Genomic DNA, 21,549 nt, shown 5'->3' on the forward strand with positions numbered 1-21,549 from the left:
CCTCTGCTGCAGAGTGGCAAGTGCCTGGTTAGAATCCTATGTCTTGAGTAAAGCATGCTTAAGCTTCCTCCTACTGATCAGACAGACCTACGGCAGGACTGTTAAATAGAGGAAGCAACAGTAATATTTTTATTTAAGATGACACCAGTGTGATTAACTGGTAAAAATGAAATAATTAAAGAAAAGATGAGTTAAACAACCTTAGCCATAGTCCCAATAATGTTGAGCTAAATATCCTTGAGAGTGGACGGGAAACGTGAGTGGAGTTTAACAGTGAAAACTCCATGCCATTCTGGCAGTCTGTAGCAGCGGTAAGGGTGCGAGGGCAGAGACTGACCTTCAAGTTTCTTACCTATGTACCCGCATTAAGGTGATTTCACTTAAAAAGGGGGCAGACCATAGACAAATAAGAAAGTCAGTTTAGAACATGTAATTTAAGTATGTGTGCTAACTAGGAAAAGAAATAATACTAATGAGTCGAAAGGGGAAGTCCAAAACCCAGGGCAGACTTTTAGGCTGGAAATAATAAATAGAATCACCACGGAAGAAGACCAGAGGCCCCCACCCCAAGAACGGAGTGACATCTGGAGGTGGAGGATGAGCAGGAAACCTTGATGGCACTGTGGAAAGTACATTCTAGAAGTCACAGTGGAAGGTGGAGCCTGTTCTGGGGTTGCTGCAGTTGAGGGCCTCCTGCCATTTAGCTGCCTTTGGCTCCCATATTTACCATAAGGAATGAGATTCTTCTTAAGGGTCTAGCTGAATTGCTCTGTTGAAAAAAGTAAGATTTCAAGAGTCATTTAAAGAATGATGCCAGGTTTTTATTTCAAGAGTTCTTTGGTTTGTTTGTTCGTTTGTTTTTAATTCAGTAAGATTTTACTTGTATTTGCGCACGTTGTCTGTATTGATATACTGTCTTCAGAAAACCTACCTAGTGTTTTCTGTTGACGCTTGGTTGTTCTCTTAGGAGGTGATAAAACAGTTCAGTGAGTAGTTCAAAGTTAACTTAATTTTGTCGCTCTAAGGCTGAAACCCAGGGCCTGCACATGCTGATCAAAGTACCCAACCGCTGAACTGTGTGTGTCCCTGTGCAAAAAACTAAAGAGTCAATTGTGGAAGTTTTATTTGAGTTTTGCAATGATGTACTTAATGGATAAGTATGTAGATGTATTTCTTGCATCACTGTATAGGTCACTGCTCTATACCCTTTTATAGAATAGAAATTGCAAATCTTAGAAATTTATTGAGGCAGTTAAATTACATAATGGAAAATAAATTTGGAAGAAATTAAAATGTGTCTTATTTTGGGGAAGCTTCTAGTTGAAACGGTTAAATAGGACAGGATTGCTTCCACATGTACAGTGAATGGCTCACACGTGGCATGTTTCCTGCTAGGCGGTCATAAAGAGCCTTTGCCTGTGCTCATTGGACGACTTGAGAAGGCAGTGTCTGAGGAGTGCTGTTCTATTTCAGAGGTAAAATGGTCCTTTAAAAGGGGTTTTAGCTGGGCAGTGGTGGCGCAGGCCTTTAATCCCAGCACTTGAGAGTCAGAGACATGTGGATCTCTTTGAGGTTCGAGACCAGCTTAGTCTACAAGACCTAGTTCCAGGACAGGCTCCAAAACAACAGAAAAATGGTGTCTCATAAAACCAGAAAAGAAAAAGAAAAAAAAAAAAAAAAAGAATGGGGAAGGAGGGTTTGGACAAGAACTGTCAAAGTCTAAATTGCTCCTGATTTAATAAGCAGAATCTTCCACCCATGTTTTCCTGAATCTTATATAGAGAACTTTACTTAGAAAGTATTCCTGAGGACTAAATTTTAAATGAACATTTGGCTTTTTACCGATAGCCAATTTGGAGGTGATCAGTGACTCAGAGCTTGCCGGTTCCATTTAAGATCTTGGATTCAATCTCTGTCAGCACAGAAAAATAACAAAGAAATTTATATACCTCTAGCCTAGCAGATAGCATAAGCGTTGCTCTTCTCAAAGAGGCACCAGTTAACCTTTCTGGGACCCAGTTGGTTCATGAAGGGTGCCAAGGGATCAGTGCTACCATGGGACTGGGCTGGAAATATGCTCAGCTGCTGGCAGTGTGGTTTAACTTTGAAACTTGCAAGAAATAGCAGCAATAAACTACTTGGTTTTTAAATGTTTTAAATCATTGGTGCTTATTTCCAATTGTGTGAAGGACAAAGGGAAAACTAACTGGGATGGCTTATCAAGCTACAGAACATGCAATCGTATTTTCAATTCTAGTGGATTATCAGTTGTTCTGGAGAACTCTGTGCTGGGTATTCTAACTTCGTGTACGTGCAGACCAAGCACACACTTGCATATCATAGAAAGGGCACAAGCACAATCTCTTCCTTGATATAGACTCATTTTCCTGGTTCGGCAGACCTCTGTAATTGTCATTCTGAACCTCTCACTTTGTGAAGCTTGTTCAAGGATACTTGACATAGTATGACATATTTTCAAGGTAGACAGTAGGAACCATGGTAGGGAGTGAACACTTACACTTCATGATATATTCCAGTGTTAAAAGGAAACAGAAAAAAAGCACATTATTTCGTGTAATTAAGATTATCAATCTCTTCCTGATAAAAGAATAATTTCATGTCAAAGAGAAACGTGGTTTTTCTGCAGATTGATTTCACATGTGGAGGAAGAGGGAATTAAGATTCCATTCATACTATTTTGACCTTTCACCTTTAGGTGGATAATGTTTTATAATATTTAGAAAAAAATCAAACTTTTAATTTAAAATATTCAATTTTCTTAACAGAGTCTGAACAGTTTTCTTGATGAACACTATACTCCTTTAAAATGTGAAATGAATATAGAAGAGAAAGAGAATTCTAATGTTTACAATCAAAATCGAAATCTAAAATTACAAGAGTATAGATATCAAGTTCAAGGTAAAAAGCTTACCATACTATTAAACAGTATTTAATTTGCTCAGGTAAATTACTTGTAAACATAGCTTTAATCCTAAATTAATTATAGATGTGTTTTCTATCTTAGTGTCTTATCTTTAGGCATGAAATTTATATTTATTATATACTTTTAGGCTTTGTAGTGTAACAATTGTACTCTGGATGATTTAAACATTCCACTTTTTTTCTTTCTTTCTCCTTTATTTCTCCATTCCCACCTATTTCAGTATTCTAATTCTGTCTGTTAATGATTCTAACTGTAGATGCTTTTAAATCTTTAAAAAATTACTGAGTTTATTAAGTTTAAATTTATGTTTTATAACTTTAAAAATGAATAACAAAACAGTTGAGAAGTGAGATAGATTAAGAACTATCCTTTGCCAGGTGTCGTGATGCAAACCTTGTTCTCAATGCTCATGCTCAAGAGACAGAGGCAGGTGGAGCTCTGGGATTCCAGACCAACCAGGTGTCATGATGCAAACCTTGTTCTCAATACTCATGCTCAAGAGACAGAGGCAGGTGGATCTCTGGGATTCCAGACCAACCAGGGCTAAAGAAAGAAAGAGACAACTTTCTTCATATTACATCTTGAATTTCTTGGTGTTCCTTTACAGATGTATGTTCCCAGTATATTTGTATAGGTAATAAGCAACCCACTAATAAATAGCCACAGAAACTAATGTATCTTGGGATGAAGTTTTCAAGTGAATGTTATACCACTTATTTCACAGTAATGATTTTTTAAATTTTTTTATTGCTTGATATATGGGTTTTATTGCTACCAGAATTTTTTCACTAAACTAGTAAGTAGGTAAACCATACTTTTTTAAAAAGACAAACTTGTGAACTAAAATTATAATTGTTTTTCCCCAGATTTTCAAGGTCACGTGCAAACCCTTCTCAGTAAATTATCAGATGAATACAGCAAGCTCGTGGTACTGCAGACGCGGTTAAGCAAGGTCTGTGGGATAGAACATAGGAGTTTGCATTTGTTTTATTGCCCACTGTTCTGTCAGTCAAGAAGGTCTAAAATAAGTGGACATGGGAAAGGATACTAGAAATACTAACCATTTATATGTTTGTGTTAGAGCATTTATATCAGGGAGCCGAAGAAATTTCCAGAAATTGAATGCTATGTAACTCTCTGAGATGGTTTTTTAAGTCATGATGAAATATATATGAATGTTAAAGGAAATGAAACAGTTGTATTTCATTGTTTAAATGTTTTTCCTTGTATTGTTTACCGGAGTTTGAGCCAGGGCACATTGTAGGACAGCAGTCCACATTGTCAGCCTGTTACATGTAATATTTTTTTAAGGCAATGGGTCTGTTTTTATATTTTAAAGAAGATAATTACTTTGTTTTGCACATAACTAATATTATCACACATCATCCATATGTATCAGTTTTCTTCTGTTTTAGTTATTTTATAATGCGTTCTTAAAAATCAGATGATATATACAACACAATATAACTTAATAGGCATATCACAAAAATACAGCAAAAATTGTCAGTGATTAATGTTCTTATTTCTAAGTTGTAGGAAAAAATGGCAAAAGAGACTATTTGAGATAGTTTTTGTCATTCAGTTCTGCTAAAATGCTAGGGTAAATTTTCAAGATTTTTAGTTGTATATAGGGCTAGGACCCATCACAGCAAAAGGACACATGGCCAAGTTTGGTTTGGCAGGGCTTGAAAGGATGCACGGCCAAAGTCCCGAGGAAAGGAGGTGCATGTGTCCTCTCTCAGTAGAATCACTTGACACACTGTGATTCTTCAGTGTGAGTGTGATAACATGTTCAAATTGTGGACCAACAGCGCTCACCTGAGCCTAGGAGTCCAAAGTTTTCTCTCAAGTGGTAGATAATCAACCAAAAGTTTTTACACTGACCAGACGGTAAAACTTCTCTGTGTAGCAATGGTAACTCACAGTTACCATTCAGGCAGGTCTGTAGTAGCACAGAAAGCTCTTTGATAGGTGTTTTAATTACTACCAAGAGAAAAGCTTATCAGCCGGTCTTTCTCAAAACTGCTTTCCAAACTCTTCTTTGCACATTGGGTAATGAATGGTTTAACCCAGCAAATTAGCTGTAACTGCAGAAACATCCCAAGTCCCTCGGGATGAGGTCAGGACTGCAGAGCATCATTGTCCCAGCCAGATGAACCCAAACTCTCTCTCCTGGGCTTTGTTGCAATGCTGTTCCTTTCCCCAGTGGTACCCACCCTTCACCATTCTTTTTGATGTGTACCTGTTTCTTGTTAGAGTTGGTTTAAGTGTTCCCTTCTTTTGTCATCTTCTCCTGCCTTCCTAGGCATAGACATCTTTCCCTCTCTTCCTCTGAACTTCCCTTAGCCTAGATGCCTGGTTACCCTTTTTTCTTTCATGTTTTAATGTTCTCTGTTAAGCATCTATTTGTATCATATGACTTTTTATTTTATTATACTTGTTTACTAATCTACCTCTGCCACAAAATTCCAAACTTTGAAATCAGAGAATCCTGTGTTCAGTTTTTCCTGTCAGCACAGCATTTGAATTGCACATGGTAAAGGCTCAGTCAATGTTTGTGAATGAATTGAGTAAAGATAGTAAAATATTAGTCTGTAAAGTTATGATATTATCTGATTGTTTTTTATTTTTCCCGCTAGGAAGTACTAGGTAAGAGTTCCCTTTTAGACATATTCAGGGGGCTGGAGCATGTCTCGGTAAAGAACTTGCTGTGCAAGAAGAGGACCTGAGCTTAATTCCTCCAAGCCCTATAAGAGGTGGCATGTCCTGTAATACCAGTTTGGGGGAGGTAGACACAGGAGTATTCCCTGGGGCTAGCCAGCTTCCCAGCCAGTCTAGCCTAAATAACAAGTTCCAAATATGTTGAGAAACTGCCTAAAAAACTGAGAGACTGAAAGAGGAAAACGTCTGCTGACCTCTGACTTCCATGCCGATGCACCCCCATATAACATGTATATGCACAAACATGCATGTACATGCACATAATCAGACACATAGACATACAAGAAAGGAAATAAATATATTCAGGAGGTAGGCATGTAGTAGACGACGCCTAATAGAATAGTGACCAATTGAAATAGCCTTTGGAGCATAGTTTGTATCCTGTTACTAATAGAATAGTGACCAATTGAAATAGCCTTTGGAGCATAGTTTGTATCCTGTTACTAATAGAATAGTGACCAATTGAAATAGCCTTTGGAGCATAGTTTGTATCCTGTTACTCACTGGTTTTCATAGCCTCCTATATTCATCTTGTCTGGCTTTATTTAATAATGAGCTAAAAACAAAACAACAACAACAACAAAAACTCAGGTACCCTGTGGGTCTAACATCATGCCCAAATGTTTCTGTTTCATTTTGTACAAGTATAGAAGTAGGACTTGCTGTTTCTAAGATGACAGGTTGTCTCTTTTTCTTGTCTTCTCTGCCTTTTCACCAACTTACACAGGATGAAAATGACACACAAAACGTTGATGAACGTACATCAGAAGAAACAATATTGGTGAGAAAACCCGAAGATGCAACAACTGATGTAAACCTCTGCAATGAAAGGTATAGCGTGTGCACTTGATCAGGGTCAAATGCCGCTGTCTGTTCAGTAAACACATTTTATCTTGTATTTGTCTTAAATTTGTATTTTGTCTTAAAAGTTGTACTGTGTATGAAATTTGTCCGTATAAGTATACTATAGGAAGGGTTGATAATTTTTATCATTAATTAGACTAATTTTTAAAAATCTTTTGCTTGCACTCCAATTTTTATTAGATGTTGATCTTGATTTCATCTAGGTGTTATATGAATATTGAACTTGTCTTGGTTAACTTTATTTTTCATAATGCTATTTTCTATACTAAAAATCATTTCTAGTTGTGAGTTTTATGTCTTGTGTTTGTGGGGGGCATAGGAACTGAGAGCAGACATTGTTGCTGGGGAAGGTGAAGGAGGGGCAAAAGAACACATTGTGATATGAAAGCAGAAAGGAAATTTGGAGAAGAAGGGGCCTCAGGGAAGGTGAGGCCATAGACTCTGCTACAATGCAAATGCTAGGAGATGCCTAATGATATTGAATGCCTTTAATATACCTTTAAATTGATTTTTTTAAAAATGAATGAGATGTATATAAAGTGGCTTTTCTAAGGCATTTCATTGTAATTGTAAAATGGCATTATTCATAAATTATTCATGAGTAATGATTAAGAGATAGTAGTGACTGGGGCTATAAACTATTGGAATTTAAGCCCATGTCTCTATAACATTTTCATTGCACATTTCTGTAATATTGCCTACTAGAATACCAGGAAAACATAATAAAGGATGACTATTGGTACATATGATAGAGAATTTATTAGAAACATGTAGAAAAATACTGTGATCCTGTGTTCAGTAGAGAATGTGGAACTTGACTGCATTTATATAAAGGGTGAGGTCACATAGGAAGTGACCAGTGAACACATCAGGTCTAGAGGGCAGCAGTGAATTCAGTGTTACCAAACTGGAGATTTTCGATTTGGGATAAATACCAATAAAGATTACACACAGAATGAAGTCATTGCCAATGAAGTGTCAGGATTTTAGGTATTACACTTAACAGCTATGAGATTTTTTTTTATCATAAATAAAAATGGAAGCTTCAACTGTAATATTGGGTATTGTAACATTGTTTATATTTCTGAACAGTTCGAAAGAGCGAAATGCCACTGGAAGTTAACTTATAAAGCTCAACAGTGACATCATTTGTATATGGTCAGTTTTAGACAGAAAAACTATGAGAGAAAATAGAAGAAAGAAAAGTAGAACAAGGAAAAAAATTGGAAAAGAAAAATAAGAGAATGTAATAAAGAAGGAAGTATGGTCACAAATGAATGGGGAGTGAGTTTTATTGCTAAAAATAAAAATCATGATTTTCTCCATTTACCTTCTCCTATGTTCCTAAATGTTCATGTTGCTTTATTTTTAGTATGTACACTAAGCACTTTAGAAAAGTATGGTAAATTAATGAATGCTTGTAGAACAATGTAAAAACAAGACATATACTGAAGAATACACAAGATAGATTAAAAACAACAAATTGAAAATAACTATGTTCAGTAGGAATGTTCTGTTCCTGCCACTATACCTCGTTCCCACTGTAAGTGATCATTCTGACTGTTGGTGCGTGCCTCCTAGCAGCCTTGTGTGTGTTAAATATATTTTCATAAAATTGGGATTTTATTTTTTTTTTACTAGATAAAGTATCTTCAATAAATTTGTAAAACTAATGCCTGCAGACATACCTTAATATACCCTATAAAACTCTGTACAGTTTATTTGTTGATCTACAAAACTACTCTTAGTTTCGTTGCTTTAAGTATAAAAGTTAGACATAAATGAGGCTTAAGTTACAGTATCTGTAATTTGGCATATCACTTTTTGTTTCCCCCTTTCCCAGTATATATATATATGCTATAAATTTTGGAAATGACTGAAAACCCTTAATACCATCTGTAACTGTCTTTTATTTCTATTTAGGGTCTGCATTGATTCGGTGGTGTTTAAAGAAGCTGATACACAGGAAGCAGTGTTCTGTGGAAATTGTCTAAATGAACATAGTGCCAGCACCACAGAGGTATTATCTACTAAAGACAAAATATTTAAAGAAACTTGCCTTATTTTCATAGCATGAGAAAAACACTGAGAAAGAGAAAGTTAATGTGAGGTCTACTTTGTTTGTGGTGGTTTTGGTTGCTTATCCAAATATGTTAACAATTTAAATTTGTCTTGACTTTTTCATTTGATTATAGTGTAGTGATAATTGATTACGTCATCTGTCCTGTTCCTTTTCATCTTTGGGTCTCCCTCGTGTGTCCTTCCTACTCTCAAATTGATGGTCTTTTTCTTTCTTATTTTAACATCGTTTATATATATAAAACTGACTTATGCATAGGAAATCAGTTCCAGTGCCCTGATCTTACTGCTGTAGGAAGCAGGACAGGCCATCTTTTGTCCAGTGTTCAGGAATTCCTGAAATCCCAGGTCATGGTGGTGATGGATGTGTCCTCATCCGGCAGATGTCATACCTTCTATAAAAGCTCTTTGCATAGTGCATGATTTTCCAATCTGTAGCAGAGCTCTGTTCTTCATCTGCATTCAGAGACAATAAAGATCATTGCTCTCTCTCATTCTGTGCATCAAGGACAGAATAATAACTACATTCTGCATCCTCTTGTACTCCACATGAATTATTTGTTTGATAGGAATTTACATAAGTGGGCATGGATTGTTGTTCTGTGGGTGAGATGGAGGCTGCCCCCAGGCATAGCTGGGGTATCTCTTGCAAGAAGGACAAACGGCAGGCCAAGAGGAAGAATTGAGGTGGTGTGGGAAAGTGGAGACTGTGCCTGCTGCCAGTGCCTCTCAAGTGCCATCTCTGAAGGGGAGGACGAGGACCCTAGCCAGCACCTAGAGACCAAGGAGCAATGACACTTCCAAGAAGCCTCAGGTTCCAAAGAAGCTAGAGCAAACCTGTGTGGGACCCAGAACCCATTTCCAAACCACCCTCCACCCCTATGGATGTGGCCTAGAAGTTCTTTCATGGTGATAGACCTAAAAAGCCCCTACGTTTGAAGTCTAAAACTCAAAGCAAATGTGAGGTGCCTGAGGCTCAGGAAGAAAAGGTGAGTGTTGGTCTATGCTGCCAGTGGCTGAGGAGCTCTGGATTCGGAAAGGAAAAGAGGGGAAGACAGCAAAGATGCTGTAGACTGAACATCGCGGGAGCTGGGGACACTGCAGATGCTGACAAGCACCTTGACGTGAGTGTGTGGCTGTTTGGACCCTCCTCACTGAATACTTGGTGTTAGAACACCTTGATCATGTTGCTGTCCTGGGTTGAGTGACACAGTAGCCCATATGTGAGCTGAGCATCATAGGAACACTGCTGACTATGGCTCAGAACCCCTGACTTTACTTCTGTGTCAGACAATCAGGACATTGTGTCCCACTGTTCCTAGAGCTGGTTTGTGACCTATGTGAATGAGTCAGTAGGGAAGATCATAACAGCTCTAAAGTCTTGGGCAGGACAGCAACAGAAGCAAGAGAAGGCCAAGCCCACCTGACCATGAACTTCTGCACTCAATAGACTGGTATCCTGAGCCAGAGACAGCAATGCCTGAGATGACCCATAAGGACTAGAAGATGGCTCAGCAGGCTAAGGCACCTGCCGAAGACCTGAGTTTGATCTCTATAAAACACATAGTAGAAGAAGGAAGTATAACCCCACCTGTTGACTTTTGACTATAACATGCCTAAAGTGACATACATGTGTACACACATAGTCACAAAATGAATAAATGTAAAACAGCACATAAAACAAAACCCATTAAAAAAGAAATTCACGTACTTATTAAATACTTTGATGCTAAGAATATCTTTACATTTCAGGAAATCCCTATGTTTGGTGTGCTGACAAACTTTTCTTGTATTTGTAGAAAATTGGATCATATAACTAACTACAATGAAGAAGAAAAAATATTAACCAAGAAATGTGATCCCAACTTGACATTTAACTTAAAGGAAGCATAATCTTATTTTAAATACCCTTAAGTTGTCTTAGAATTGTTTATTATAAGTGTAAATGTCTTTCTCCCTTTCACAGTAGTAAGTATATTTTATTAGAATTATTAGAATTAATGTTTTTAATTAAAAACAACTGAAATTTGAATTTTGTTAAAAAGTATTCAGAAGTTTGGTAAGATGATATTTTAGAAACATTTTGAGATTAAGAGCATAAAAGTAGGTGGTAATACAATTTGTAAATGAATATGTCATGTTTTGCTTTTTCGTTTAGTGTTCTGATGGATTTGAAGGGAGGCAAGAAAGAGATATAACCATGATGATGGAAAAACAATATCAGGAACGACTGGAAGAAGAAATCGCTAAGGTAGGTTTATAGTTGATGTGGAACATGGTCTCTGTTCCCTCTGAGCCTTCAGCAGGCAGATTTTATTGGTGGTATGTAATACATTTTGAATCATAATTTTCCTATATAATTTACTCATACATTGTCAAATAATTATATCAATTAAAATATTTAAGATTCTGCCTTTTCTGTCTGTCTGTCTCTCTCTGTTTCTCTCTCTCTCTCCCTTGACAAGTCCTTCCTATTTAACCCAGGCCAGCCTAAAACTCATCCTCCTCCCACCCTGCTCCCAAATCCTGTGCTTACACCTGGCACAGAATTGGTTTGAAGTTGGTGCTTCTGTGGATATTACTATTCTTATCCATCCTCGTGAAGGAGTCTGGCCTCCTTTAAAGTGGTGAAAGCCCGACTGTGATGGCGACCATCCACAGCTCTGTAAATTGTTTGAGTTCTCTAACCTTTTCTTGCATTTTTAGCTTTCATTTCATTTTAGCATCATTTTTCTCCTTTTTGAAAGATGATGTTTTGAAGTTATTTTTCTCATCCCCCATTGGGAATAAGCTTAAACTTTAAAATTTGATTTTCCTTTTCCCATGAAGATGGCTCTTGACTATTGAAGTTGACGGTTGTTTAATGTCAGAATTTTGGCATTAGCATTCTGATCTTCTGTGTCTCTTCTTGGCTCTGCTAAGACGGTCCTCATCAAGGTCTGGAGGGCATGGAAAGAGAACGTTCTTGGGAACCTTTCCTTCCATTGTGCTTCTTGAATCTTTGCAGTGGTATCTCCTATAAATGTCCGCAGTCGTTTTATGAAACATTTCCATCATTGTCTAGGAAGCCATACTAGAACTGAACAGCGGTAAGAAAGATATGTAGTGGGAGCTGTGGGCTGTGTTCCTGCCGCCTGGCTTCTGGCCGCCTGGCTAGCTTATGCCCCAAAATAACAATACACAAATTGTATTCATATAAACACTGCTTGGCCTTTTCTATTAATGTGTGTAGCACCACGAAGTGGTGACTTATCTTGCCTAACCCATATTTAGTAATCTATGCAGCACCAGTCTTACCGGGAAAGATTCAGCATGTCTGACCTGGCGGCTTGCTTCATTGCATCTACCCTGGAGAGCAGCGGCCTGGCATCTGCCTCACTTCCTCTTCTTCCCAGCATTCTGTTCTGTCTATTCTACCCACCTATGGGATGGCCTATCAAATGGGCCAAGGCAGTTTGTTTATTAACCAATGACCTTCCTCCATCAAAGATAGTCAACTTTTCACTCCGCCATCCATAGCTCCTTGTTTCTTTTCTTTTGTTTTGGGGCTCTTTTTTTGTGTTTGTTTGGTAGGGCCCTGTGTGTTAAATCACAACTGTGTGTTAAATCACAACTCAACAGAGATGACTGCATTTCTGATCCTCTTGTCTCTACCTCCTGATTACTGAAATGACAGGTGTGTGCCATATGCTCAGTTCATGTGATCTTATGAAATGACAGGCGTGTGCCATATGCTCAGTTCTTGTGATCTTATGAAATGACAGGCGTGTGCCATATGCTCAGTTCATGTGATCTTATGACAGGTGTGTGACACATGCTCAGTTCATGTGATCTTATGAAATGACAGGTGTGTGACACATGCTCAGTTCATGTGATCTTATGAAATGAGAGGCGTGTGCCATATGCTCAGTTCATGTGATCTTATGAAATGAGAGGCGTGTGCCATATGCTCAGTTCATGTGATCTTATGAAATGACAGGCGTGTGCCATATGCTCAGTTCATGTGATCTTATGAAATGACAGGCGTGTGCCATATGCTCAGTTCATGTGATCTTATGAAATGACAGGCGTGTGCCATATGCTCAGTTCATGTGATCTTATGAAATGACAGGTGTGTGACACATGCTCAGTTCATGTGATCTTATGAAATGACAGGCGTGTGCCATATGCTCAGTTCATGTGATCTTATGAAATGACAGGCGTGTGCCATATGCTCAGTTCATGTGATCTTATGAAATGACAGGCGTGTGCCATATGCTCAGTTCATGTGATCTTATGAGATGACAGGTGTGTGACACATGCTCAGTTCATGTGATCTTATGAGATGACAGGTGTGTGACACATGCTCAGTTCATGTGATCTTATGAGATGACAGGTGTGTGACACATGCTCGGTTCTTTATTGATCTTATGAAATGACAGGTGTGTGACACATGCTCGGTTCCTTATTGATCTTATGAGATGAATTCTGGGTTTCATTCCTGCTAGGTAATCACTTGCCAGCCCATATTATTGTTGCTTCTTCCCCTTTTTAGAAAATCTATTTTTAAATCAATAATTAATAATTGGTCAATCAATTTGGGTTTTTTTGAGACAGGATTTCTCCCTGTTGCCTTGACTCTCTTGGAAATTGCTCTGTAGACCAGGCTGACTTAGAACTCATAGACATCTGACTGCCTCAAGTTCCCGATTGCTGGGATTAATGCTTTGCACAAACACCCCCCAGCCTCTTTGCTGTTTTTTGCATTTACCTATAAACATTGATTAAAATAATATATAACAAATCTGTTCTTAATATTTCTTAATAATTCTCAAAATCATATTTCTTAGAAATATGCTTTCTGTAGGTAGACTATGACCAAGTTATAATGTAGAGTATGATTGCATTTTTTATAGGCAATTTCTCACCTGCATCTGTCCATATCTCTATGCAAAGAGGAAGAAAAAGCTGGGGAAAATACTACTAAAAGTTATAACAAACTTTCTTGAAAGAAAGAAATACTAAAACTTTTTTATCTAGTTTTGTGGGTTTTTCTTTTTTTTCCGTTTATTTATTTATTAAAGATTTCTGTCTCTTCCCTACCACCTACTCCCATTTCCCTCCCCCTACCCCAATCAAGTTCCCCTCCCTTGTCAGCCCATAGAGCTATCAGGGTTCCCTGCCCAGTGGGAAGTCCAAGGACCACCCACCTCCATCCAGGTCTAGTAAGGTGAGCATCCAAACTGCCTAGGCTCCCACATAGCCAGTACGTGCAGTAGGATCAAAAACCCACTGCCATTGTTCTTGAGTTCTCAATAGTCCTCATTGTCCGCTATGTTCAGCGAGTCTGGTTTTATCCCAGGTTTTTTCAGACACAGGCCAGCTGGCCTTGGTGAGTTCCTGATAGAACATCCCCATTGTCTCAGTGTGTGGGTGCATCCCTCGCGGTCCTGAGTTCCATGCTCGTGCTCTCTCTCCTTCTGCTCCTGATTTGGACCTTGAGATTTCTGTCCGGTGCTCCAAATTGGGTCTCTGTCTCTGTCTCCTTTCATCGCCTGATGAAGGTTAATATTCAGGAGGATGCCTATATGTTTTTCTTTGGGTTTTTCTTATTTAGCTTCTCTAGGATCACTAATTATAGGCTCAATGTCCTTTGTTTATGGCTAGAAACCAAATATGAGTGAGAACATCCCATGTTCCTCTTTTTGGGTCTGGCTTACCTCACTCAGGATAGTGTTTTCTATTTCCATCCATTTGTATGCAAAATTCAAGAAGTCCTTGTTTTTTACTGTTGAGTAGTACTCTAATATGTATACATTCCATACTTTCTTCATCCATTCTTCCATTGAAGGGCATCTAGGTTGTTTCTAGGTTCTGGCTATTACCAACAATGCTGCTATGAACATAGTAGATCATATACTTTTGTTGTATGATAAGGCCTCTCTTGGGTATATTCCCAAGAGTGGTATTGCTGGGTCCAGGGGTAGGTTGATCCCGAATTTCCTGAGAAACTGCCACATTGCTTTCCAAAGTGATTGCACAAGTTTGCATTCCCACCAGCAATGGATGAGTGTACCCCTTTCTCCACAACCTCTCCAGCAAAGGCTATCATTGGTGTTTTTTATTTTAGCCATTCTGACAGGTGTAAGATGGTATCTTAAAGTTGTCTTGATTTGCATTTCCCTGATCTCTAAGGAAGTTGAGCATGACCTTAAGTGTCTTTTGTCCATTTGAAGTTCTTCTGTTGAGAATTCTCTGTTCAGCTCAGTGCCCCATTTTATAATTGGGTTGATTAGATTTTTACGGTCTAGTTTCTTGAGTTCTTTATATATTTTGGAGATCAGACCTTTGTCAGTTGCGGGGTTGGTAAAGATCTTCTCCCAGTCAGTGGGTTGCCTTTGTGTCTTAGTGACAGTGTTCTTTGCTTTACAGAAGCTTCTCAGTCTCAGGAGGTCCCATTTATTCAATGAGACCCTTAATGTCTGTGCTGCTGGGGTTATACGTAGGAAGTGGTCTCCTGTGCCCATGTGTTGTAGAGTACTTCCCACTTTCTCTTCTATCAGGTTCAGTGTGTTTGGACTGATATTGAGGTCTTTAATCCATTTGGACTTGAGAACAACTAAACATTTATTGATTCCTTGTGTTTCTCAGTCATTTTGTTGAGTATGCTGCATTATACAATTATTTATAATTTATATTTTATTTATCATTTAAGTATTAAACAAATGCTTACAGGCTAAATACAAATACCATCACCAGTTTACAGGTCAAATCACTTAATAGTACCAAGTATTGATCTAGTTTTACTCAACTACAATTTCAATAACTTATTTCTACATAAAGTGATTATATATCAAATACTCCCCTAAGCATTTAACATACACTCATTTGATCTTTAAGCATTCCTGTGTGGGAGCTACAGAGATTTTTTTCCATTTTATTTATTTTTTATTGCTTTATAAATAATACCTTTCAAAATTTCCACTTCCTCCCCTCCATTTCCCTCCCACTCCCCAATTCACCCTCCCTCTACCCCCTCCAGTCCTAAGAGAGGGTAGGTTACCCTGCCCTGTGGGAAGTCGAGGGCCCTTCCCTTTCCATCCAGGCATAGGAAGGTATGCATCCAAATAGACTAGGATTCCAAAAAGCCAGTACATGCAGTAGAGACAAATCCAAGAGCTGTTATCATTGGCTTCTCAGTTGGCCCAAATTGTCAGACACATTCAGAGGGTCCAGTTTGATCACATGCTCATTCAGTCCCAGTTCAACTGGATTTGGTGAGCTCCCATTAGATCAGGCACACTGTCTTAGTGGGTGGACCAACCTCTCGTGGTCCTGACTTCCTTGCTCATCTTCTCCATCCTTCTGCTCTTCAACTGGATCTTGGGAGCTCAGTCCAGCTCCAATGTGGGTCTCTGTCTCTATCTCCATCTGTCGCCAGACGAAGGTTCTATGGTGATATTCGAGATAATCATCAGTCTGACTACGGGACAAGGCCATTTCAGGTACCCGCTCCTTTACTGACCCAAGGACCTAGCTGGGGACATCCTCGTGGACACCTGGGAACCCCACTAGAGCCAAGCCTCTTGCCAACCCTAAAATGGCTCACTTAATTAAGATATCTTCTTCCCTGCTCCCATATCCACCCTTCCTCCATCTCAACCATCCCACCTCACTCCCCCAAGCTCTCCCCAATCCTCCCCTTCTCCCTTCTCTCTCTTCCTCTCCCCTTCCCCCCACCCAACCCTGCACCCATGCTCCCAACTTTTGCCTGGCAATCTTGTCTGCTTCCAATTTCCGGGAGGATCTATATATGTTTTTCTTTGTGTTCACCTTATTATTTAGCCTCTCTAGGATCGCAAACTGTAGACTCAATGTCTATTGTTTATGGCTAGAATCCACTAATGAGTGAATACATATAATATTCATATTTTTGGGTCTGGGTCATCACACTCAGGATAGTGTTTTCTATTTCCATCCATTTGCATGCAAAATTCAAGATGTCATTTTTTTTTTTTTACCTCTGACTACTACTCTAATGTGTAGATGTTTTCTCTTGTTTTCTCTATTGATTGTGAAATGAAGCTTTGCTGGGTTTAGTACTCTGGGCTTGAATCCATGGTCTCTTAGTGTCTGCAGCACATCTATCCAAGACCTGGCTTTCATGGTTTCCATAGAGATGTCAGGTATAATTCTGATAGGTTTAACTTAATATGTTACTTGACCTTTTTCCTTTGCAACTCTTAATATTCTTGTTTTATTCTGTATATTTTTTGTTGAGTATTTTATGGTGAGGAAATCAGGTGTCCCAGATTTCCTGGATGTTGTGTGTTAAGAATTTGTTGGATCTGCTGTTTTCTTTGATCAATTCGTCTATTTCCTCTATAGTATCTTCAGCGCCTGAGATTCTTTCTTCTATCTCTTGTATTCTCTTGGTTATACTTGTCTCTGTAGTTCCTGTTCTTTTACCTAGATTTTCCATATCCAGACATCCCTCAGTTTATGTTTTTTTATTACCTCCATTTCGTTCTCAAGTATTGAACTGTTTCCTTTACCTGTTTGATTGCTTTTTCTTGGTTTTCTTGGGTATCTTTGAGAGATTTATTATTTTCTTCTAACTTTTTGTTTGTCTTCTCTTCCATTTCTTTAAGAGAGTTTTTCACTTCCTATTTAAGGGTCTCCATTATTTTCATAAGGTTATGTTTAAAGTCGATTTTTTTTTACCTCTTCTGGGTTTGGGTGTTCAAGTCCTCCTGTTGCGTGCTCACTGGATTCTGGTGTTATCATGTTGCTTTTCAGGTTTTGGAGGAATTCTTGCATTGGCACCTGCCCATCTCTTCCTTCAAATGACGCCAGGAGAGTCTTGGCGTCTTGGTCCAATCTTTGCGGTGACTGACTGTGTACTTGGGAGTTTTTCTAGGTCTGTTCTCTCTTGGATCCCCATCACCCTGAAGCAGGCTGTGCTGGGGGATCTAAGGACCCCACAGATAAAAATGAGTGCTTGGGGGCAAGGTAGAATGGGGTAAAGAAAGCTAGCAGCAGGGAGCATGCCCCGCTGGATGGCCAGAAAAGTTTAGGGGACTGGAGGGGCCTGGACTTTGTTCCCCGGGACCATCTGGCCGGACTGCACTCATTCTCTCGTTATTTAATGGAACACTTCTTGCTCTTGTTTGTTAGAATCCTTTTTTACTTATTTTCTTTGTAAATCCTGGAGTTCCCTTACATTAATTATGTGGACATTCAGTTCATTGTAGAATCTATCCATGACTTTATTCTAGGATTTCTTTTCACTCAAAAGCACAAGCCCAGGCTTTTTCTTTTTCTTGTAAATAGATTCTTTTCTTACATAATTTATCTTGATTATCGTTTGCTCTCCCTCTACTCCTCCCAGCTACTCACTACCGCCCCTTCCGTCAGATCCACTCCCATTCTGTATCTCCTTAGAAAAGAACAGGCTTGTAAGAGATAACAACCAAACGTAGTAAAATATAGTAAGATAAAACAAAACTAACACATGACATTGGCCAGAACAAACAAACAAGAACACGACCCAAGAGAGGCACAATAATCAGAAAGGTGCTCTCACTCACACACTCAGGAGTCCTGTAAAATACACTAAACTAGAAGCCATAGTATATAGGCAAAGGACCTTCTTCAGTCTTTGTAGGTTCATGCGAGCTTTGTTCATGTTGATTTAGGAGGGCTTTTTCTTTTACTTCTTGTGGCCTCCTTAGTACCCTCTGGCTCTTAAATCCTTTCTTCCTCCTGTTTATCATAGTTCCCTGAGCTCTGAGGGGAGGGATTTGATGGAGACATCCCTTTTAGAGCTGAGTGTTTCAGTTGTCTGGCTGTGGGTCTCTCTATATCTGTTCCCATCTGCTTCCGGAGGGAGCTTCTCTGATGACTACTGAGAAGGCACTGATGCATGAGTACAGCAGAGTTTCTAGGAGTCCTTTTGTTGCTATCACGGTTTGTTTGTTTGTTTGGGGTTTTTTTTTGTTTGTTTTGTTGGTTGTTTTTTAATTTTGAGTTGTTTTGGTTTTAGAAGAGCAGTGTTTTGTTTTTACCCTAGGTCCCTGAACTTTCTAGTCTCAGGCTGTTGGCTACCCAAGCAGTACTGATTTGAGTTGAGGTTGGGCTTTTTACAATCTATATACTCTTAAGTAATAATCTGCTTTTTTCAGTTCCATCTGCTGTTTAAGAATTGAATTGAATTGATCTTTCTGTTTGTTTCCTTTATTCATTTAGGTCATCGTGTCAATGAGCATAGCATTTGCTCAGCAGACAGAGCTCACTAGACTATCCCAGGGTAAAACAAACTCCCTACAATCAGAACAAGCACGTGCTCCATGTTCGCAAGAACACCCTTTTAATGACATCGCTTCACAGGCTCAGCTTGATCCACAGAGTCTTCTGGGGATCGACAAGAATTTGAAAGAACAATTTAAACCACTTAGCAATGAATTAGAAGAACATAAGAAAGAAGTTCCTCTGTCTAATCGTGAGAATCTTGAAGATGAATCCCTAAAGTTAAAGGACCAGGGGCTGACTATTTCACAAAATCTATTTTCCAAAGATGAAATAATCACTGGTCTACAAAGTGTAAGTATGGATTCTGGGATATTTCTTAAAATGCACAAAGTTCATAAAAGCATATGTCGTTTCTTCACTGTTAATACATTATCATAGTGTTGTTTCAGGATGAAGAGTGTGGAGTCCAGGTTGAGTAGTCCTCATGTTGTTGTAGTTTATTAATGATAAAGCATATAGTTAAATGATGTTAGTCCTATGAAATGAGCAAGTCTATTCGCCTCACAGACATTGTACATAGCAGTGAGGTGGCTCAGTCCCCAAACCTGATACACTCAGTTTAATCCCCGAGACTCACATGGTGAATGGAGAGGACAGACTTCCCCAAGTTGTCCTGTGCTATGTGCTCATGTACATGCGTGTTCTCTCTCTCTCTCTCTCTCTCTCCCTCTCTCTCTCTCTCTTTCCCTCTCCCTCTCTCTCTGACATACACACACACACAGAGCCATGTAATAAAAGCACTGTACTGAATTTTTAAACAATACAAACCATAAGTTACAACTGTCTTGACTTTGTTTCAGTTAAAGATTGTCCTGTAATGTGGCAATATCTATGACTGAAATATTTGCTCCATTAAATATAAGAACATGTAAGGAAATAGTTACCAGTGTAAGAAAATAATTTGAAACATTTTGCTGTCTAGGTCCTAATTGTCTTTTACGTCCTGTACTCACAAATAGACCTGTTTCCTCAACAGTTTGCTGTCTTGATGGACAGAAATAAATTGTATTTCCCCTAAAATCATTTGAAGTCAAATGTATTATTAATGTCCAAGATAGTTTCTTTACTGAGGAGAGGATCAATAAAGCTGCCATCTCTTTAGTTGCTGTTTCTTCAGGGATGCTCATAGATCCACTCGCAAGCGAAAGTGTTCTGAGTCAGAGGGCCGATACATGATAGTGTCTTAGGAAGACGTTCTCTGAAATGCTCTGTAGCCGCTGTGTAATGTAGATTTAATAAATAAATCTCCTGTTTCATGAGTACAGTTTTAAGATTAAAAACAATCTTCATTTTCCCACACAAAATGTCAAGAAGAATAATGGAGTCCTGGCTTCATTAAAAATAGAGGAAATATTGAATATCTTGTATCTTTTGTTTTTCTCCTTTACAATTATAGTTTAGGTAAATTAACCGATCGATAGTTCCCTCCTGGAAAATAACAGGTTATGGTAGTTAACTTAATATCGTTTTCAAATTCTCGTTAAAAGGAATACAAATACATTTTTAAGAACAATTTAGGCTTTATTTTATAATAAGATAAAAATTCAGGTGTCGCTGGGTCCAGGGGTAGGTTGATCCCGAATTTCCTGAGAAACCGAAACACTGACTTCCATAGTGGTTGCACAAGATTGCATTCCCACCAGCAATGGATGAGGGTACCCCTTCCTCCACAGCCTCTCCAGCAAAGGCTATCCTTGGTGTTTCTGACTTTAGCCATTCTGACAGGGACAGGTGGGAGCCTAGCCAGTCTGGATGTTCACCTTCCTAGATATGGACGGAGGGGGGAGGACCTAGGACTTACCACAGGGCAGGGAACCCTGACTGCTCTTTGGACTGGAGAGGGAGGGGGAGAGGAGTGGGGGGAAGGGGAGAGGGGTGGGAGGAGGGGGAGAAGAGTGGGAGGAGGGGGAGAAGAGTGGGAGGAGGGGGAGGGAAATGGGAGGCTGGGAGGAGGTGGAAATTTGTTTTTTTCTTTTCTTTATTCTCCTTTTATCAATAAAAAAAATAATAAAAAAAATTCAGGTGTCGTATGGATTTAGTAGAAATGCTTTCATATTGATAGAAAATGTCAGCAGTGGCAAATTTTCACAATTCGTGTGTGGCTGAACTTTTTGTTTCTACTGATAAAGATTCATGATGAAGTATCAGATATGGAGACTTCTAGACAGTTGGAAGATATGCGGCAAGAACTTGTACGCCAGTATGAAGAACACCAGCAGGCAACAGAACTGATGAGACAGGCTCACGTGCAACAGATGGAGAGACAACGAGAAGACCAGGAGCAGCTACGAGAGGAGATTAAGAGGCTCAATGAGCAGTTAGCTGAGGTTGGCTCTGAGAATCCCTTTTCTCCCCAACTAAAATAACTGTCTTTATGTAACCGTTTTTAAAACTTCAAAATTGTTTCGCCAGATCTGAAAATAATTAGGAGTTTACCAGCAGAGTTACCCCAGGAGCCAACAGTCGCACAGCTCACAGGCATGTCCGACTCAGTCTGTAGAGTTCCTTGTCATGTCATTGTACATAGCAAAGGGTGTGCAGCAGACGCCTTGTCTGCTTGGCAGTCTGCGCTGAGCGCGGGCTAATGCAGCTCTCACCCATAGTCAGGTTACCTCTGTCTGTCTAATGCACCTCGCTAATCAACGGAAATC

At 39.1% G+C, this 21,549-nt stretch overlaps 1 protein-coding gene across 3 annotated transcripts in view; it reads left to right on the forward strand.

Moving 5' to 3' along the window:
• The window catches only part of Akap9 (A-kinase anchoring protein 9), a 123,964-nt gene that overhangs the window by 30,966 nt on the left and 71,449 nt on the right, over positions 1-21,549 (forward strand). For all 3 annotated transcript variants that reach the window (XM_075956379.1, XM_075956380.1, XM_075956381.1), the window contains exons 10-17: positions 1,396-1,475; positions 2,787-2,919; positions 3,811-3,896; positions 6,393-6,496; positions 8,453-8,549; positions 10,767-10,859; positions 18,836-19,189; positions 21,028-21,225. In XM_075956379.1, coding sequence (XP_075812494.1) covers positions 1,396-1,475; positions 2,787-2,919; positions 3,811-3,896; positions 6,393-6,496; positions 8,453-8,549; positions 10,767-10,859; positions 18,836-19,189; positions 21,028-21,225 — 1,145 coding nt within the window. The remainder of the gene's footprint in view (positions 1-1,395; positions 1,476-2,786; positions 2,920-3,810; positions 3,897-6,392; positions 6,497-8,452; positions 8,550-10,766; positions 10,860-18,835; positions 19,190-21,027; positions 21,226-21,549) is intronic.

This window comes from Microtus pennsylvanicus, chromosome 22 (assembly GCF_037038515.1).
Source record: "Microtus pennsylvanicus isolate mMicPen1 chromosome 22, mMicPen1.hap1, whole genome shotgun sequence".
NCBI classification, from domain to species: domain Eukaryota; kingdom Metazoa; phylum Chordata; class Mammalia; order Rodentia; family Cricetidae; genus Microtus; species Microtus pennsylvanicus.